Genomic DNA, 21,382 nt, shown 5'->3' with positions numbered 1-21,382 from the left:
AAAAAGTGATGTAATTTATAACAAAAATTTTTTTCAGCCGGGTTGGGGGGGAACTGTAGCTGGGTGGTTAAAAAAAGGGCGGGGTTGGACATTGCAAAGTTGGAGCTCCTAGGTATTTATGCCATATGTATCCAGTAACCCCTGCTATTGTGTCAGTGTTCCACCTACCCCCTATACTTTGCTACAACTTTCTAATGCCTGGCTTCTTAGAATGTACAATTTTTCAATTTTTTTGTATTATTCCCCAACAATCCAGTGCTGTGTATTTTAATTACACTATCTAGAGTTCCATGTTTTAATAGTGTAATCCCTTGTAGTAGTGTAATATTGTGATCAATGTTGCTTAACAAATTAGGCTTAGTTCACATTAGCAGTAAAAAAAAATGCATGACTACTTGGCAACTGCTAGGCACCTGGGATTGGTAACCGGTGATAATTGCTAGGCACCTGGGATTGGTAACCGGTGATAACTGCTAGGCACCTGGGATTGGTAACAGGCGGTAAGTGCTGGGCTTTTCAAGCCTAGCAGTTTTTCAAGCAGCAGTGGTTTCCTTGCATGGAGCCACAGACCGAGGGAGATTGACAGTTATTTTGTGTTTCTTGCATTTGCGAATTATCGCACCAACTGTTGTCGCCTTCTCACCAAGCTGCTTGGCGATAGTCTTGTAGCCCAATCCAGCCTTGTGTAGGTCTACAATCTTGTCCCAGACATCCTTGGACAGCTCTTTGTTCCTGGCCATGGTGGCTAGTTTGGAATCTGATTGATTGCTTCTGTGGACAGGTATCTTTTATACAGGTGCTGTAACAAGCTTGGATTAGGAGCACTCCCTTACAGAGGGTGCTCCTAATCTCAGCTCGTTACCTGCATACAGTGAAGACACATGGGAGCCTGAAATCTTGCTGGTTGATAGGGGATCAAATACTTCCCATTACAATGCACATCTAGCTCTGACTTTGAGCACTGGGTTTTTGAGGGTTCTTTTGTTGTTGTTCTGTCTTTCACTGCTACAATATACCTACCATTACAATTATAGACTGGTCATTTCTTTTTCGGGGGGCAAACGTACAAAATCAGCAGGGGATCAAATACTTCTTTCCGTCACTGTATATTATACGCTGCATCCCAAGCATAAACACTGAGGCTGTGTCCAACTGAAGGAGGTTTAAAGATACTTATTTCACTCACTGTACATAGATAGTTAGGATTGCTGTATGAAATGTATGCCAGTGCTTCCACTCACAATAGCATTTTATCTTTTAAGGCATGAAACAATAAACAGTAAATGTATTAAAAAACAAATAAGTTTATTTTATTATTATTATTATTACACAGTATTGATATAGGGCCAACATTTTACGCAGCGCTGTACAAAGTCCATAGTCATGTGACTAACTCCTTTAAAGGGACTCAAAATCAAATGTGCCTACCATAGTCATCTGTCATTACCACAGTCTATGGGCAATTTTGGGGGGAAGCTAATTAACCTAACTGCATGCTTTTGTAATGTGGAAGGAAACAGGAGTACCAGGAGGAAACCCACGCAAACACAGGGAGAAGCTGGAAACTCCATCCAGATAGTGTCCTTGCTGAGATTCAAACCTGAAACCCAGCGCTTCAAAGACCTGAGTGCTAACCACTGAGCCACCGTGCACAGTGTCAAATGTACATTAACCACCTGGGCGTTACACTGATGTCTAGATTTCTGTTCCAAAAGTGGTACACTGTTTTTTTCATGAATTTTTTTTTTAAATTGTAGACCTGTAACTTACAGAAATATGTCCGAACAGGGTTCTAGTAGATATCATGAATATAAAAAATGTTTGAAACACACAATCATGTAAAAAAAAAAAAATTACTTTTAATAAAATACATTTGGACCATAAGACGCAGGGACTTTTCCCCCCCACTTCTGGGGGGAAAAAAGTGCGTCTTATGGTCCGAAAAATACGGTATATATATGTATATATATATATATATTACAATTATATATATATATATATATATATATTATATAAGGATTTCTTTGTATTGGACTCAATACAGCTTTTTTGTATTGAGTTCAATGCAAAGCGATTTGAATTTCCGGCCCGCACCGACGCATGCAGCGACGTCACCGGGAAACCCCGGTGATTGTCACTGCACTCGCCGGATGAAGACAGAAGAGGACGGACGTGTCCGGAGGAGCTGCGGGGAGAAGGTGAGTATTTTTGTTAGAGATCGACGCTGGAACAGAACGGATTATCACAGTGGGGACCAGGTGAGTGATGGGATTTATCCACCCGACAAAGTTCGGGTTTATCGATTTTAGCAAAATTTTTAAACCCGAACCAAGGTCAGTTTAACGGTCGGGTAGTTAAGCAAAAAAACACCCCCTTCTCTGAATATATTTAGAGAAATATGCTTCCTCAGAAATTATTCTTCGTGTCCTGGAAATGCGGATTGTACTGCTAAACGCTTATAGTTTACAACCCCCTATCAGTACAACTGTCCTGCTGGTTATGGAACATGTAGTCCCCCTAGGTTGGGTTCTCCACCTAATTTCTCTAAATATATTCAGAGAAGGGGGATGTGTAATTGACTAATATACAGTTAGGTCCATGAATATTTGGACAGACAGCTTTTTTCTAATTTTGGTTCTGTACATTACCACAATTAATTTTAAATGAAACAACTCATGCAGTTCAACTGCTGACTTTCAGCTTTAGATCGGGGGTTGAACAAAAAGATTGCATAAAAATGTGAAGAACTAAAGCCTTGTTTTAACACAATCACTTCATTTCAGGTTCTCAAAAGTAATTGCACAAATTAAAAAGCAGAAAATAAAATGTTCATTTCTAATACTTGGTTGAAAATCCTTTGCTGGCAATGACAGCCTGTACACTTTATCTCATGGACATCACCAGATGCTGGGTTTCTTACTTTTTAATACTCTGCCAGGCCTTTACTGCACCAGCTTTCAGTTGCTGTTTGTTTGTGGGCCCTTCTGTCCGAAGTTTGGTCTTCAACAAGTAAAATGCATGCTCAGTTGGGTTCAGGTCAGGTGACTGACTTGGCCATTCAAGAATATTCCACTTCTTTAATAAACTCCTGGGTTGCTTTGGCTGTATGTTTTGTGTCATTGTCCATCTGTAATATGAAACACCTCCCAATCAATGTGACTGCATTTAGTTGGATTTGAGCAGACAGTATGTCTCTGAACACCTCAGAATTCATTCGGCTGCTTCTGTCCTGTGTCACATCATCGATAAACACTAGTGTCCCAGTGCCACTGGCAGCCATGCACGCCCAAGCCATCAAACTGCCTCTGCCATGTTTTACAGATGATGTGGTATGCTTTGGATCATGAGCCATTCCATGCCTTCCCCATTCTATTTATTTTTTTTGCCATCATTCTGGTAAAGGTTGATCTTAGTTTCATCTGTCCAAAGAATGTTTTTCCAGAACTGAGCAGGCTTTTATAGATGTTTTTTTTTATTTTATTTTTTATTTTATTTTTTAACAAAGTCCAATCTAGCCTTTCTATTCTTGAGGGTTATGAGTGGCTTGCACCTTGCAGTGCACCCTCTGTATTTACTTTCATGCAGTTTTCTCTTTATGGTAGACTTGGATATTGATACGCCTACTTCCTGGATAGTGTTATTCGCTTGGTTGGCTGTTGTGAATGGGGTTTCTCTTCACATGGAAATGATTCTGCGATCATCCACCGCTGTTGTCTTCCGTAGACGTCCAGGTCTTTGGGGGTTGCTGAGTTAACCAGTGCTTTGTTTCTTTCTCATGATATATCAAACTGTAGATTTTGCCACTCCTAATATTGTAGCAATTTCTCGGGTGGGTTTTTTTCTGTTTTTGCAGCTTAAGGTTGATTTGTTTCACCTGCATGGAGAACTCCTTTGACCGCATGTTGTCTGTTCACAGCAAAATCTTCCACATACAAGCACCACCCCTCAAATCAACTCCTGGCCTTTTATCTGCTTAATTGATAATGACATAACGAAGGAATTGCCCACATCAGCCCATGAAATAGCATTTGAGTCAATTGTCCAATTACTTTTGAACCCCTGAAATAAAGTGATTGTGTAAAAAAAAAAAAAGGCTTTAGTTCCTCACATTTTTATTCAATCTTTTTGTTCAACCCACTAAATTAAAGCTGAAAGTCTGCAATTCAACTGCATCTGAGTTGTTTCATTTAAAATTATTTGTGGTAATGTACAGAACCAAAATTAGTCTTTTTGGTCCAAATATTTATGGACCTAACTGTACATCTGGTACTAAATAAAATATTTGTGTGTTGTCACTATTGTTGTAAATAAAAATATTGTTTTTTTTATATATCTTGAATCTTATACCTTATATCTTTTATATATCTTATACCTCATATCTTTAAGCAACAGGAAATGAAACAAGGAGAGAAGTTATTTAATTTTGGAACAATACGATTTCAAACCTAGAGCCTCAGATTAAAAAATAAAAAATAAACCATGAACTCTTGTGTAGTTCTTAACACGGTCACACTAGGTCCAATAAGGGTTGTTGTTTACATTGAATATACAAGGTCGGCATAGACAGATCTTGTAGAAGACCAATTAGAGCGCCAACAATTTTTTTTTTTTACTTTTGTGCCTGGCCTTCCAAAAGGCATTACATCTGCCTATTCTGAAATATATTCTGCAGAAGACATCTCTAGGAGTAGATTGTGTTTGGGACTGTGGCTGTTGTACTCTATCAATTTCAGTTGCAGTGGAAGATGTCCTCGACCTTGTTAAAAATTGCAATAACAGTAGCATATAAATCATCAGCAGTTGTAGCTTCAGGGAGACCCTTAATTTGCACAGTGTTACATCTATTACAGTTTTCAAGAATATTCAATCACAACAGCACATCTGAAAAATGAATTTGTTCAGTTTGATTAATGTGGGACAAGGACTGAATTTTCAGTTGAACCTGAATTTGCCCACTATTCTGGATGCCAGGTTATCCAGATCCTGCATGGTAGGAAATTAAATTTATGAGGTATTTATTTCTAATGTAATATGCATCCACTTGATTACAAGCTTCATAGCAAAAACACACTAAAATACATAGATTAATTGTCCAATAATCTTAGAAAAATTAATCCACGGGTTAAAAACCTAATTGAATAGTGATTAGTATTTGGCAAGTGTGCACTGTGATTTCTTGAAATTTTAGTGCAGTTATTCTCAACTATGGTTCTTTTAATACCCCATGATTGACCTTCCATTTGGTGACCCCTAGTGTAAAGGGAACTTTTTCCCACTGACACCTATTTAACCTTTTTTGGAAGTGGTTCCTGAACACCTAAACAGGGTCAGTGTTCTCCCCAGGAGTTTTTTTTAGCCCGGTGGGGGGAAACTGTAGCCGGGTGGTAAAAAAAAGTGGGCCGGGCTAGACACGGCAAATTTGGAGCTCCTAGTTATTTATGCCATAGGTATCCAGTAAACCCTGCTATTGTGTCAGCGTTCTACCTACCCTCTATACTTTGTTCCCACTTTCTAATGTCTGGCTTCTTAGAATGTACAAACCGTCCAGTGCTGTGCATTTTATTCCAACTCCCTAGAGTTCCATGTTTTAATAATGTAATACATGGTAGTAGTGTAATATTGTGATGTGGCTTAACAAATTAGGCTTAGTTCACATTGGCAGTAAAAAATGCCCCTCCTGAGTGACTACTTCTTGGCAACTGCTGGGCACCTGGGATTGGTAACCTGTGATAACTGGTGGGCACCTGGAATTGGTAACCTGTGATAATTGGTGGGCACCTGGGATTGGTAACCGGTTATAACTGCTGGGCACCTGGGATTGGTAACCGGTGATAACTGCTGGGCACCTGGGATTGGTAACTGGTGATAACTGCTGGGCACCTGGGATTCGTAACTGGTGATAACTGCTGGGCAGCTTGGATTGGTAATAGTCGTTAAGTGCTGGGCACCTGGGATTGGTAACAGGCGGTAAGTGCTGGGCACCTGGGATTGGTAACAGGCGGTAAGTGCTGGGCACCTGGGATTGGTAACAGGCGGTAAGTGCTGGGCTTTTCAAGCCTAGCAGTTTTTCAAGCAGCAGTGGTTCCTGGCAATGTGAGGGGTAAACGCAGCAAATGCAACCTTACTGCCAATGTGAATTCAGCCTAACTTCAGATGTCACCTCCTAGTTCTATACCTAGGTAACACAAAGAGCATCATGCATGTGATCGCAGATGGGGGTAGGACAGACAACAGACAGGGTAGGACAAAAACGTCCTGTGAAATTTATCCATCCGCAGTATGATCGCTGTGTATGTAAAGTCTGCTTGTCATGTTCTGCAGCCTAACAACTCATTGCGTTCAATTCTTTAGATCTCCTAAATTGTTGGTTGTAATTACCTAAAATTTTTAGGGTACACAGGGGACTCTCATAGCTAATAACAAACATTCCTTTTTTTTTATTTCAAGAGTTTCAAAATAGTGGGATCATGAGTTTAAAAACTTGTGCAATTTGGAAGATTTGGGTTGCTGTTTTGTAAGAAAGTGCACCTAGGAGCCCAAAATGGAAAATGCAAAATAAGAACCCCTGGGGCCACTTACATAGTAAGAAGCATTGGGGTGGCCCCTCTAAATATTTTACCTACCTTTCACCAAACCTTAACTGTAATACTATGCTGCCCTTTTCTGCTTCTGTTCTTTGAATCCCAGCTTATCTGGAATGGGGAGGTGCAGGAAACTGAAAATGTAGATGCAAGTGGGGAACAGATGTATAAACCTCTAAAATTTCATTAGCATGGCATCATTAGAACATAAAAACCTCTGCCCATCAAAGTGTCCGCTTCGCTACCTTGAACCCCAATTTCTCTAGAACAGAGAGGTGCAGGTAAACAGAATTAAAGGAGCAAGTGGGGGACATTTGTGGCTAACACCCCCCAAACTTTCATCTCCATGGCATCAATACATAAAGTCTGCCCATCAAAACACGCTGCCCTGTTACACATGACTTACCCTACCAGTACCTAAACCCCAGTTTTGTTTTGATTGGTAGACTTTTTTTTGTTCTAATAATGCCATTGTGACAAAACTTTAGGGTGTTATCCACAGGTGTTAACCAAACATTTTTAGTTTCCTACACCCCCCCCCCCCCCCATTACGGAGAAATTGGGTTTCCAGTGTTAGAAATGGGCAGTAATGTGTAACAGGGCAGTGCGTTTTCCATAGAAAATTGTCCCCCCCCCCGCACCTACATTTTAGGCTTTGTACACCCCACCAATCTAGGGAAATTGGGGTTCAAAGAAGAGAAGCAGACGGGGTAACATAGTTCTAGATATAATCTAGTTATAGATTTGTGAGAGATAAGTATAAATTTAGGGGGCCTTCCCCAATTCTCCATTCTGTGTAAGTGGTCCCGTGGTCCCCAATTTGTATTTTTACAAGATTTTACAATTCTGATCCCCATTCATGAAATTTGTAAAAGCTGGGGTACTGAAATTGTGAATCGTGCTAACTATAAGTGTTCCCTGAAAATTTCAAGTCATTATGACATACAGTTTAGAGGATATGATGGTTTATACACAGGGAGCTGTAAGGCTGAGGAATGTGACATGCTGCATTTATACACACATTGCTCTGATGATGTCATTACACACGCCCACTGGGCGTAGATATTGTTTGCACGATGTTACTTTTTTTTTTTCTAAAACACTTTGCACAGCTATGGGGAGGGGGGGGGGGGGGGGACAGCCTGTGTCCTGATCTCCCCATAGCTGTGCTGTGCTCTTCTCACTCTGCCCAGCTCTAATCAGCTATCAGCTCTTATCAGCAGAGAACGGTGCGAGCAGAGCAGCCTCTCCGGTGTCCGTTTAGAGCTGCTGAAAATGTGCCGGGCGGAATAATCACAGCAGGTGGGCGGCCCGCCCCCCAAAGAGAACTGGGGAGAACTATGAGGGTATATAAAATATTCAACACGTTATTTATCTGCACTGACATCTGCATTTACCTAATGATGTAGGTGTAGCCTGACATTTCTCTTGCAAAAGTAAACACTGGATAGTAACAAGGTTGGTTACATTGTTGCTTACAAACAACATCAAAAAAACTTACTGTTCCTGTTGGTTTAAAGTGTTTTGTATCTGTCAGTGTAATTAATAGATGGTTTATTCTACATCTAATTTACATTTTACATTATTCTTTGTTTAGGCAAGGCTGTCATGAGAAAACCAGAGGCTGCCATTGCTGAGCTATGTTTCTAAAAATGTCAACCGCCTACCTTGTTCCGTGGTAGTGACACCTGATATCAGGTGCGCAAGAAAATCTGTGTCCTTGAAGAGCCAATGTGTATCACGTCCACCTCAGTTGGCTCCGCACCTGGAAGTAGACTTTAATTGTGGATAGCAAAGTTTGTCAACATGAGCCACAATCTTCCAGACCTGATGGACAGTTCTTACACAAGTAATTTTGGCTGCTCTGACTTTTCTAAAATTTGTACTTCCTTAGAGTATTAACTCATGAACATATAACTCATAAATAATATGCTGGGTTAGCATATTAGCCAGGCAACTACCACTTTTAGGAGTAGGTCAGCAATGGCACCACATGGTATTATACCAAGTTGATTTTAGAAAAACATTGCTACCACATTTTGAAAAAAAATATTTTTAATGCAGATGGGTTGGTGAAAAAACTGGAAGAGCTGGAGAAGACATCAGAATTTTATAAAGGTACATTTCTATATTATAATGGTTTATGCTATGCTTTGTTTGACTATTGATGTTGTGTATTTTTTTGTGTTGGTGTCAAAATAGCTATGGTATATGTTGTTTACAAACAATAGAGCTTTAAAGAAACCATCTTCAACTTTTGCAGGTGCTTTTAATGTGGATTTATAAATTTTAAAAGATCCTCAAAGTGAATAAAGAACACTACTGCTATAGTCAGTTTGTAACCACTTAGATTCAAAGCCAGAGGGTTCATGGCAGCCTGCAACAATCTACTTCTAGGGGTCCATAAATGGTGTCTTTAAAGCAGTGAATGTGACATTTAATGCGATATTCTCTTGTGAATCCTCTAGGTGCATGTGTTTCAAAGTTTCAGTTATTCATACTTCACCAGGGCATGTTTCAGTAAATGTCAGGGCATGAGAATTTGTCTAGTGTGCAAAACAAGAAATAAAACTTACATATACAACAAAGCAAGATGATCACCGTAGTCCAAGCCACACTCGGAATTGTCAGGGAGTTTAAAAACCTACCTGGTAAGCAGTGCCTGGGGCGTCCTCCAACGATGCCCAGCATCTTTTTATCCTGGCGAAGCCAGCTAGGCATTTGTGTAACCTAGCTGTGCCCGGCCAGCATCTGTGTCCCCGGTGTGTGAACGTTGGGGACACAAGGCCAGAGGAAGCAGATGTCGGCTGAGCATCTGCTTGCGAGCGTGTGGCTGGGGAGCGGGACCGTGGGGCTGGAAGGCGGTAATACTAGGTATTTTTACATTTACCGATTTTACATTTATAAATACTTTGTATTCATACTGCCAGAGAGGTTAAAGGATGTCCTAATAAATGTGTAACTGGGTCCATGTAGATAGGAACCTCAACCAGTTGGGACAAAAGAGCATTAACTTAAGATGCTAAAAAGGACTGTCTCTATGAAAGTCCAAAATTGCTAAGCAGGGGAGATAATGCATCAAAAATATTTATGTTCTTTCTATATAATGTGCATAAGGTACTTTTATGAGCTGGTCACCATGGTATCTACTAAATATCTAGTGGATGTTCCCTATCCAAAATAGTTTCCCATTTAAGTATGTATGGATGTTGCTATATTACCAACACAATTGGGTCATCTGTGTTGACCTTAAAATGGTATGTTTCCTTCGTGGTCAGCAACGTGGATACAACAAGTACCCTGTTATCTGTGCATATGGGACAGCAGAGTTTGTGAAAGGCATTGGGTGGAAAGGAATTCCTCCAAGTACTGCCCTAAAACCAGGTGACCCAAACACTCTACATGAACCACTTGTTGATAGAAAGAATATTATATTCCCACCTCTGCACATGAAACTGGATCTGATGTGAAGCAGTTTGTTAAAGCTTTGCCAAGTGAAGGAGACTGTTTCAAGTACCTTATTTTGTTTTTTATTTTTATATATGTCATTTTGTTTTTTATTTTTTTATATGTCAGAAAAGAATGCTTGGTTATCATTCAAAGCCATTGTCAAGGCCTTTTTTTGAAACACACGAGCAAATATTTACACAGAAATTGTCCATAACCTCTTGGAGAGCTACAGAATGCTTGGTTGCAATATGAGCGTCAAGGTGCATTTTCTGCAAAGCCATCTTTCTAACTTCCTGGAAAACCTTGGTGCAGTCAGTGATGAGCAAGGTGGACAATTCCACCAAGATTTGAAGGTCATGGAAGGGCAGTATCGGGGTAGATTGGATGTACATATAATGGTTGACTATTGTTGGAGCATCCGGTAGGATTGTCCTAACACTGAGTACTCCAGTAAAAAGCTATAAGCGTAAATTTTTACCTTAACCGCTAACCCGATTAATTTTCAGATGTTTTACTAATAAAAAAAGTCATAAAAAAATGTCCTGGAGTAATAATAAATGCAAATGACAGACCTGTACAAACAATGACACAGGAGGAGAGCACCCCTCTCAGAAGAGCATACAATAGCAGAGTTGAAACACTTTACTCTGGCAGGCAGAACCATTCTGAAACATAGATTTGTTGCCATTTCAACTTAATGCAAAACTAGGTTTGGCACAGGAAGGCTGGATCTACAGTGATGTTAAGAATAATAGTAGTGAAAGTGTGGAAAAAAGCGACTAAAGCTTAAAATCTTCACAATTGTTTTTATTTCCATACAATTTGTTTTATTCCTTTAGGGAAATTGGCCCTTATTTAGGGAAGGAGGGCAGCAAATGTTGTACATATTGGTTACAGTGCATTTCTCTCTGGAAATCTAAGTAAAATGGGTTGTTCCAGATATTGTTCAGAAGAACAGCATACTTAAACTTTTAATTCAATTGGAGAGGGGAAAAATGTCAAGAAGTGCAGAAAATAATAAGCTGCTGAGCAAAAATGATCTCCCATGCTTAAAAAAAGCAACCAAAACCTGAGAGATGAAAAAGAAATACTCTGATTCGAATAGATTGTAGAATAGCCAAAATGACGGGGCCAGACCTGGCGACCAGGCAATATGGCCACCTAAACCCGAGTCTGTGCGAATTTAACACAAGTTTAATGCGACTTTAGCACTGTATCACAGCTGGTTGGACACTGCAACTGCAGACATGCTGAAACAGAGCAAACAAAGATCGCAGCCAGAAAACTCTGCCGGCCTTTTCCCAAAATGCCACGGCTTCTCAATCTCCCGCATCTCAACATGAAAGTCAGCTACTGTTGGCCTTAGACTTCTTAGGTGCATCCTCTGCACGAAGTGGCACTCTACTTCAGTGGGCAGCCTTCCAAATTAGCGACCCATTACTAATTTGGTAGATGCTAATGACAATATCACATTTATTGAGAGATTTCCCACTACTGGTCAGGCAGTATCTGATTCAACAATTAAGGACATGTTGATTTCACTCAGATCATCTTTACAACATGACATGTCCTCTCTACTTTCAAAACTTGATCAACAAGATTTGGGATCAAGAGGTGGGACTTCCTCTCACAAAAGCACTTTGGCAGCAGCAAACCACTTATAAATAGGGATTCCCCACGTAATTGTTTATTAACACACAATGGCAAAACAACAACAGTTTTCTCTTTGGAAGCAGGCAACAACACTTTATATTCTTGGGGAATTGTTATAGAAGACCAACCACAGCGATCCCCTAAACCATTCTCTACTGTCCAATCAGAGTGGACCTTAAATGGATGAATACGGTCTACACTTATCTGTTAAATCCCTTAACAATTCCATTGCCATTTTAACTGTCAACTAACTGTATTTTTTTCAACCTTATAGTTTTTATTTTTGATGCAGTGCTGATTAATCTGTTTAAAGGAACCACTTTGGAGAGACAATTACTTAATTTGGTATTTTTTACGTTTCAATTACATCCTATTGGATTTTTCCCTTATAACTTTGCAGCTATTGCTGTTCACGTTATTTTTTTCAGATCATCGATCTTTTATCTTTAGATTTTTTTTATGTCTTTTACTTTTTTTTCTGTTCTACTGAGCCACCTTATTGTATTTTCTTTCCCGCAATATGGAAGTTCTGAGTTTTTCCAAGCAGACACTACACTAAATATTTGAAAATAATCGAATTTTCTGGATATTCTGGAAATCTATGTTCCAAATCTTAATTTGGTAGAGTGGAGAGAAATGGGTATTGTAATGTAATAATGACCGCTAAAGGGTTTAGTCCATTTCTCTTCCTCCAAACTAGTTACTTATTACCTATTAAAGAATTCTTACAAGTATCTTCAACTTCAACATTGTATCAAAACATTTATTTCCATCTAGAATTTCTGTGCACCGTGTACTATATCAAATATATTCTCCTGTGTACACTAAATTGATCTCTCGTTTCTATAAAGCTTTCACAAATAGTTGCCTCTTCACCAAAACACTATCTGCGACAAAACTCAACCAATGTGGACCAATAAAAGTAAGATTTTTTTTTTTTTTTTGAGCCTTGGGGCTGCCGGCAGATTGTCAGATGACCCCCAAACACTGAATTCAAGCCACAGTACACTGTTTAGATAGTGAAGCATATGTATTTCCGGTTTTCCTCCTCAAACCCCATGTGACTGATGACCAGGGGATAAAAAGCCACATATCACAGCCCCATGGGAACTTGCAATACAAAGTGTGGCCTGGATTGCATTTTGGCTGCACATGCACCTGATTTCTGGATGATGCTAATGGAGGGTGGAAGCCTTGTTATTGGAACTAAATTTGTGCAGTGATCATAGATTGCATCAACTTCAACAAAAGCAGGATGAAAAAGTCTTCACCCAAAACACAGGCTTTCAAATATAGGTACAAGTAGTATCCACTTTAAGGTTTACCTACAGGCCTTTTTAGATAAATATAGCAAACCATACCTCAGTCTTATGCTCCTAAACATAGAGGCTTGATTCACCCTATGGTTGATCCCATTAGGGCACTCTATGCATCAGACATCTGTCTTGTGACCTACAAGGCAGCAACGTGGTATTCTGTCCACTATTTTGTAAAGAGAATGTAGACTTAGTAAGCTATTCCAAGTGGTGGTGGGAATTGGGAGAGATTGTTTGATTTCTTTTTTGTGGTATGTTTTATGCACCTTATAGGGAATTTATGTGGATGTCCCTTTTTTCTCATTGATCCAATGATCACTTGTTATGTCCCCAACAAACAAGAAGGAAGACTGAATATTTGTTGTAACTAGAATTGTTTTCTCCTGTTGTATCAAGACACATCTCAAACAAATGTTGCTCTCAAACCTGTTAATTTCGGAAGTGCATATCAATGCAGTGGCAAGGGATGCAGAGGAGCCTTTTAGTAATGTGGTTTCAAGTTCAAAAATGTGCTTTGGGTGATGTGTTGGTGAGCATAGTTATGTGTTATCACTAATGCTGTGGGTGAAGTGTTAGGCAAAGTCCTTGCATACATGTGTTGACGTCACGATGCTGAGGACATTATGTTAAAAAGATGCTTTGTCACACCTGCATGACAGCAACATTTTATCCAAAATCTCCCTCTGCCTTTCATATGCCTAGTACAGGCACCATTTTAGTTTGTCCCAAAACCTCTACTAGGAATGTGTGGGTATTTTTCCCATAAATTCTCACACAGTCTAATAAAATATATATACACACATCTAAAAAATGTTTGACTTCGTAACTTAAATGTTAACATTCAATTTTCAAATAATTAACACAGCCTGATAAAACATTGTACATGATTTTGCAGTTCTTCTAAAACTAATGCTTTTTTGTAAGGTAAACTACAGTAATGTTTAAAATGGTTCACCACACTAATATACTGTGAGCTGTGGATATGGAAATTATAAAAAAAAAAGGTCCCCTGAAGACCAAATTATTTCAATGGTTCCTCCATGTTAAAAAGATCAGGAAAGGCCTGTGGGTTGGGTTTGGGTCTTGATTCTCTGCACTCACAGTAGCACTCTTGGGTTCAGTCACTCTAGATAGACTGAGGACATTGTGCGGTAAAAAAGGAATTATTGTGAAATACATTTCCTGAGTTAAGGCAGGTATTGCAGTTTTCTTACTTTAGTATTTTATTTTACAAATTAACTATGCAATAAGTTTTAAACATTTTTTTTCTTATTACTAACCTATCTAGGCATGATGGAGCATACCAAACGTCTGTTGCGAACATTTTTTGAACTCTCACAAACGCATAGAGGTAAGAACTGGTTCATAGTAACACATTATATATTAAATAGTATTGCATTGGCTATGCAGGTTGGGACAAAATACACATGCACCACTTCTGTGATACTCTTAACACCTGCACGGTTTCCAATAATATTTATAATAATTTCTAGAAATATTTGAATTCATCTCAGCCATAGGTTTTAGGCAAGTTACTAAGGAGTGCATTTAGGCAGAAATTTTGGCCGACACTGGATTTTATATCTGTACAAATAACCTTTTGTGCCCAAGTCTTGCTTTATAGGAAAATATTCAAAGATTCCATCATGATTTATTGTTTAAATATTAGTGTAATTTAGATCTGTTAAACTGGCCAAGAAAAAAAACAATAGCATATGTATAGTGTGATGGATGTAAATGTATGTGCCTAAAAATTTGTTCAAGTAAACAATGTTAAAAAAAAAATACTATTCTAATAGTTCCTAAAAAGTATTGTTTTGAATACAGATAAAGCAGTTTTAGGAAATATAATTACACAAGAAGTGACTAATTAGGACTAAATGACCAAGTTGGGTATAAAAAGTGTCTCCAGAAGGTGTCATAGGCCAGAGACCATAGAGGTCACCAAACTATTTCACTAGAGGTCACTACAAACTGCAAGGAGAACACCAGGTCATGGCTCCCAAGCCCTCTCACTCGTTTTTGGTATGTGTGCATCTACAATAATTAAGTCTCACAATTGATTCCTGATGAAGCAGACAACATCCGCGAAAGGTTTCAAATCCTGTGTTTGTAAAATTTTGCATATGTGACCACATTACTTTTAATATTTGAATACTTGGGGTTTTAGAAGCTAATTGTTAGTGATTAACTTGGTTGGTTTTATGATTTTTAATGTTGTTAATAAAATTTAAGCTTTTTCCTATTCAGTGCCTACAAAGTCCCTTCCTGAAGTTCCATATTTTCTCTTGTAACTAGTCGCTATGCGAAGTGGGATGTGACGTGGAATCGCTTTTTGATTCAATTTAAGAATCTGACCACCTTTAGATATATTATACAAAAGTGGGATCATAGACTTAATAATAGCTTGCAATGCTAAGCTGCAATATCTAAAGCTAGCCCTGCCCCTGTACAAAGCATTGGTCAGACCACATCTGGAATATGCACTTCAGTTTTGGGCACCGGTTCACAAAAAGAACATGTGGAATTGGATAGAGTGTAGAGAAGGGCAATTAAACCTATAAAAGGTTAAAAAAAAAAAAAGGAATGTAGGAACTCGGCTTTGGAGATATGATCACCCTGTAAAAATATAAAAATGGTCCATATAGAGAGCTCAAATTGTAAAAATGTGGAATAGGCTCCCTCAGGAGCTAGTTTCAGCAATTACTATAGGTTGCTTTAGATGGGTCTCCCATCTTGTCAGGTCCTGGGCATCAGGGTATTCCCTGATGCCCAAAGGAGGGAGGGGATTGCAGTAAGTACCAGAAGGTGGCATCCCATATAGGTAAAGGGGGAAACGCCCCCCCGTCCCTCGCAGAGACCTAGAGCTTATAAAAACAGGTATTGAGGTAAAGATGAGTTCATGATGTAATACTAAATTGAAACAGTGACTAGAAGGGAGATGATTGACATTTTATAAATACATTACTGGTCTAATTGATAGTGTGAATTAATAAATATAGTATCTGGAAACCAATTTCCTTAGATATGTCAAAGGAACATGACTATGATGCATTCATAGAAAATCATCTTTCAAAAGAACAATATCAAAAGTAGCAATAATTGTGATAAAATGTGATATATATCTATTCTGCAGTAGAATAATTATTAGTGCATTTGAATTGTTGAAACTCATTGTGGTGATGATAAATTAAGGCAGGGTGGTACAGTTAATTATTACACATCATTGTATCTAACAAAATCATTGATATACAAAGTAATTCACAACTTGAATAAATTAACACACAATCGTGTTGCTATGGAAGGAGGTGCATAAGTATAATACAGAATACATGTTATATACTGGAGTACAAAGGTAAAGAAAAGGCTTGAAAGACAACAAAATATTTTGGCCAGGTGGTACCAGGGCGTTCAAGTTATAAATTTATTTTGTTTCTGCCTTGAGAAGGGCTGTATCAATATTGCCACCTCTAGGAAAGGAAGGTTAGGAAAAATCCTTTCCAAAACTGAGAATGATATAACTAATGATATAATAGTATTGAAATCGTGTACTGTGCCAATGTGGTAACTAATGGGAGTAATCATTTTACCTGTATTGATCAAATAGAGGTGTTCATAGATTTGTTTTCTAAGTTGTCTTTTAGTTTTACTTGTTTTCTAAGTTTGTCTTTTAGTCTTTTAGTTTTACCCATGTAGAAATAGACACATTTCATGTGTCTTGCCATAGACACATGAAATCAAATATAGGATCCCTGTAGTCGAATAGTCTATTTGGTGTCTTAGTTTATTCCACTTATTATTCGATAATGGAAAATTTCTCTGCTCATTGAGCCAGGGACATTTGTCACGTTACACAGTGCCTGGTCCCAATGAGTCATGGGGTTCCCTAGGTGAATCTGAATAGTGGCTGTGAAGTATCTCTTAGGCAAGCTGATTTCCTGTACATGAGGTTGGGGTAGGAATTTCTTTTTCTTTGGGTCACTAAATAGGATATCCTAATGTTTTCCCAATATTTTGGATTGCCAAATGTTGACTAATAAATGTAGTTATAGTCCTAAATTTGTTCACCTCTACAGGTGGTTTTCTTGTGTAATAAAAGAATATCTGTCTCGTGAAAGAGCTTGTTTATAAGCTCTTTAAAAGGAGTTTCTTACTATATCCCCTTGCTAGAAGTCGCTCCTGTAACTCCCAAGATTCCTTTTTTTTTTTTTTTTTTTTTTTTTTTAAATATTTTTATTGAGATATTCTATGGTTTACGTGACAAAAAAAAGGGAAGGTTATACAATGCACGAAAAAACAATGCACGGTGGCTCAGGGGTTAGCACTCTGGCCTTTGCAGCGCTAGGTCCTAGGTTCGAATCCCAGCCAGGATACTATCTGCATGGAGTTTGCAGGTTCTCCCCGTGTCTGTGTGGGTTTCCTCCGGGTACTCCGGTTTCCTCCCACATCCCAAAAACATGCAGTTAGGTTCATTGGCTCCCCCTAAATTGACCTAGATTACATTAATGACATATGACTATAGTAGGGACATTAGATTGTGAGCTCCTTTGAGGGACAGTTAGTGACACAACTATGGACTCTGTACAGCGCTGCGAAATATGATGGCGCTATATAAATACTGTATAATAATAATAATAATAATAATAATATGAAAACAATGTCCGGAGAAAACAAGCCAAATACCCAAACACATTAAGATAATGCAATGTGTCAGTTCAGTCTTTACAATCAAACACAATAACTCACTCTTCACAAAAAGAGTCACCTGCCAATCTACCATATTCTGCAGATGTACTAAACTGAACCCAGTAATACCAGGTCTAGATAAATTTATCGGCCTGATTCGTCCCAGCTGTCATCAGGTCTTCCATACGGTAAACATCTGCCACCCTCCTTAGCCAGTACTCAAGGGTTGGCGGTTTGTCATACTTCCACATTGCAAGAATGCATGCCTTTGCGGCATTCAAGAGATGTCGTAATAGAGTTTTTGTTTGCCTTTTTCAACGTATCGGAGACATGGAGTAACGCCAAAGCGTGTTTATCTTTAATATCTCCAGCAGATATTGTCAGTATGGGGGTAGATCTTAGCCAATTTAGAGGGCGTTCTATACCACTGAGTGGCGAGCTTGTAATTCATCTCCTGGTATTTATTGAAACATGCAGCCTTGTGGCTAAAATGGAGTAACATATCTATTTGAGATTCTGAAAATTTCACTTTCAAGTCTGTTTCCCACCCGGTCACAAAGCCAGGAGTTTCGGGTGCATGTACAGCTAACAGTGCCTGGTACGAGTAAGACAAGGAACCTTTCAGGGGATTCCCCGCTAAACACAGGGATTCCAAAGGCAACAAGGAACGGCAAAAGGTTGCTGGCTATGGAAGTAAATTGTGGACAGTGCCAGTGATCCAAAGTGGGCAAATCCTTAGCGCATTGCAACTCAGGCATGGGATACCATGACCTATCCTGTAGAAAATGAAATGCCCTGTAAACATCCTTGGCACACCACCGGTGCAAAATGGCATCAGAGATCCCAGATGGAAACTCGGACATACCAGTATGGGAGACAGTGGAGATGGGTAATCAACTACCTTTTGAGAGGAGAAAAACCGAGTGACTACTTTAAAGAGTTGTCCCAATCAGAGGGTGTTACATAATAGAAGCTTTGACCGTATTTGGGGCCCATGCGAAAGTGTCAATTGGGGTCGGTGATAGGAGAATCTTCCAAGCTGATCCAGAGTTTAGACCCACTGTTAGTACTGCAGTCCAACAACCTAGTCAAAGTGGACCACCTGTTGATATATTATTGGGTCTGGAAATTTTACACCTCCCTTTGCCTTTGGAAATCTCAAAATTTTAATTTTATCCGAGGATAGCCCAAAGGCCATATAAACCTCAAAAACTCTGACCTGAATTTACTCATAATATGCAAGGAGCAGCAAAAAGATAAGTTTCACAATGCGTGTTAAATCAGCAGGTATCTGTGTACCTAGGCACCTAATGGAAGTGGACACCCAGCTAAAAGGTAAAGACGGTGCTAGAACCAATTGAGTTTGTCTCGGAACATTCAGAGCCTCTGACTTCTAGAGATTAATTCGATAATTCAATAAATTCTGCTAGCAGATCACGAATGGTCATGACTGGTGGAGATATGTCTGCATATGCTGCCACTTTGTGTTCAGAATGACCGACTTTCCTATTTTTTTATATTTTCCTATTAGAATGAACATGTCTTCAAAAGGGTTTCAAAGTTGAAAAAAACAAGGTAGACAAGGGGCATCCCTGTCTTGTCCCATTTGTGATATTGAACGGTTGTTAGAGTTCCCCGTTTATGCGCACTCTAGCTGTGGGGGTGGTATAAAAGGCTCTAACGCACTGTAAAAAAACTCTCAGGCAATATTCTAATGTGGTCAGAAGAATAGATCAATCTACTCGGTCAAATGCTTTCTCCCCATCTGTGGAGAGAAGCATAAATTACAATTGCCGGTTATGATGTTAAAGGTTTGGGTTGTATTGTCTCTAGCGTCTCTCAGTGGCAGAAAACCACTTGGATCAAGATGAATAAGTTTACTTACTGGTGTCAGCCCACAATCCAGTATGCTGGAGAATAATTTTAAATTGCAGTTTAATAAAGAAATTGGGTGGTAACTGGCGCAAGATTGGGGGTCCTAAAACAGAGAAAAATCTCTTGTATTATCTTAAGGTAAGCCCATCTGGACCTGGTGCTTTACCGGAGGCTGCACACTTTAAAGCTTTCTGCAGCTCAGTAATAGTGGTCGGCTTTTCAAACATTTCTATGGTCTCTGTTGATAAAATGGGAAAGTCAGATGCTCTGAGGTATTCGTGAATAGCTGCAATTTTATCTTGAGGAGGTCTGCCCAGGAGAACCACTTCTATAAATTGCTATAGTATTCATTAAAAATTTGGGCAATTGTTTTGGTAGCATGAGCAGCAGTACTTGAAGAGTCTTTAATACTTGAGATATACATAGAGGCTTTTTTGGAATTTATGGCATGAGCCAAGGCATTTCCGCACGTATTTGCATGTTCGTAGTAAAAACGCCTACATTTAAGCGATTTGGGTTCATCTTTAAAAATAGTTTTAATTTGGTCACGGACTGCGAGCATGTTCGACTCATATTCGTCTATTTGGTGCAACTTACGGAGAAAGTTACTAAGCCGGTAAGTTTTGGATTTCTTCAGTCTGCTCCCTTGTTGAATATGGAGACCCCGAACAAAACATTTATGCGCCTCCCACACATGAAGAGGATTTTGGGTTGTACCTACATTTTGTGAGAAAAAGTAGATAAGCTCCTGTTCAATTTTTTTCAGGGATCCCTGGGGACCCCAATAACATCTCATTAAGCCTCCAGGTAGTGGATCTGGAAACCTGAGTAGCTGCAGAAAGAGTGATTGGAGCGTTATCTGAAAAAGAAAAATAGCTGATGGTCAAATTAACTACCTGAGGAATAACGTGGGACAAGGAAATGCTCCAGCCTAGAGTATGTCTTATGGACTGGAGATTTAAAAGTATAATCCCTGTCCCCTGGATGTTGAATGCGCCAAATGTCTACCAGTTGGCGCTCATGTTAAAGGAACTTTAGCTTCTTATGATATGAAAAAGGCAAGTGTGAGCGCCCCATGGAGACATTCAGTGATGGATTGAGTGTTATGTTTAGATCACCTCGGTACCAGACCCAATTTCAGTCACCAGATCCAGCCCATGTTCTAAACAAGATAATTGATTCGAATTCGGCAAGTAAACATTAACAAAGGTATACACTTGATTACCCACTTTACCCTGCACCAAGAGATATCTTCCATCAGGTTGCGACCGCACCAGGGACAGAGACCAGGATAGGGATTTGCTAATGATGATACTGACTCCTCTAGACTTGGAAACCGGCGTTTTGGTACACTAGGAACCTTATGTCTAAAGTGCGTTTCCTGGAGAAAAGCCACTTGTCAATGAGATTTAGTAAAATTGTTCAGTAAAATTGACCTTTTTAGTGTGAGAGTTTAGACCTTTAACATTTAAAGAGGGTAATGATAACGGACATTTTCAGTCGTACAATATCTTAATTGACACCATGAGACTAAGTAATATCAGGGCCAAATAAAAAGAGAGAAGGGCAATGAAGGACCAACATGATATGAATAGGTTGGAACAACAGAAAATGCACGAGAAAAAGGAAAAAGAAGAAAAAGATGGAGATGTGTTTTCAAGGTAAGTCTAAAAACTAAGGATAATCCTCGGGGAGGCCTACTGGTAAGTAGGACTATAGAATATATATTTACTTTCTCTACCCTTTCACTGAGGTGGAGGACCCTATGTGGGGAGTGTGATACACAAGGCCAGTGGAGGTATGCTCTAACCCATGGCTTTT

General features: G+C 39.1%; 1 protein-coding gene across 1 annotated transcript in view; it reads left to right on the top strand.

Annotated features, from left to right (window-relative positions):
* PICK1 (protein interacting with PRKCA 1) overlaps positions 1-21,382 on the top strand; it is a 624,859-nt gene that overhangs the window by 544,418 nt on the left and 59,059 nt on the right. Inside the window, exons 7-8 of the mRNA XM_072421156.1 lie at positions 8,646-8,699; positions 14,289-14,351. Coding sequence (XP_072277257.1) covers positions 8,646-8,699; positions 14,289-14,351 — 117 coding nt within the window. The remainder of the gene's footprint in view (positions 1-8,645; positions 8,700-14,288; positions 14,352-21,382) is intronic.

This window comes from Pyxicephalus adspersus, chromosome 8, assembly GCF_032062135.1.
Source record: "Pyxicephalus adspersus chromosome 8, UCB_Pads_2.0, whole genome shotgun sequence".
Lineage (NCBI taxonomy): Eukaryota > Metazoa > Chordata > Amphibia > Anura > Pyxicephalidae > Pyxicephalus > Pyxicephalus adspersus.
This window is presented reverse-complemented; position numbering and strand designations above follow the sequence as displayed.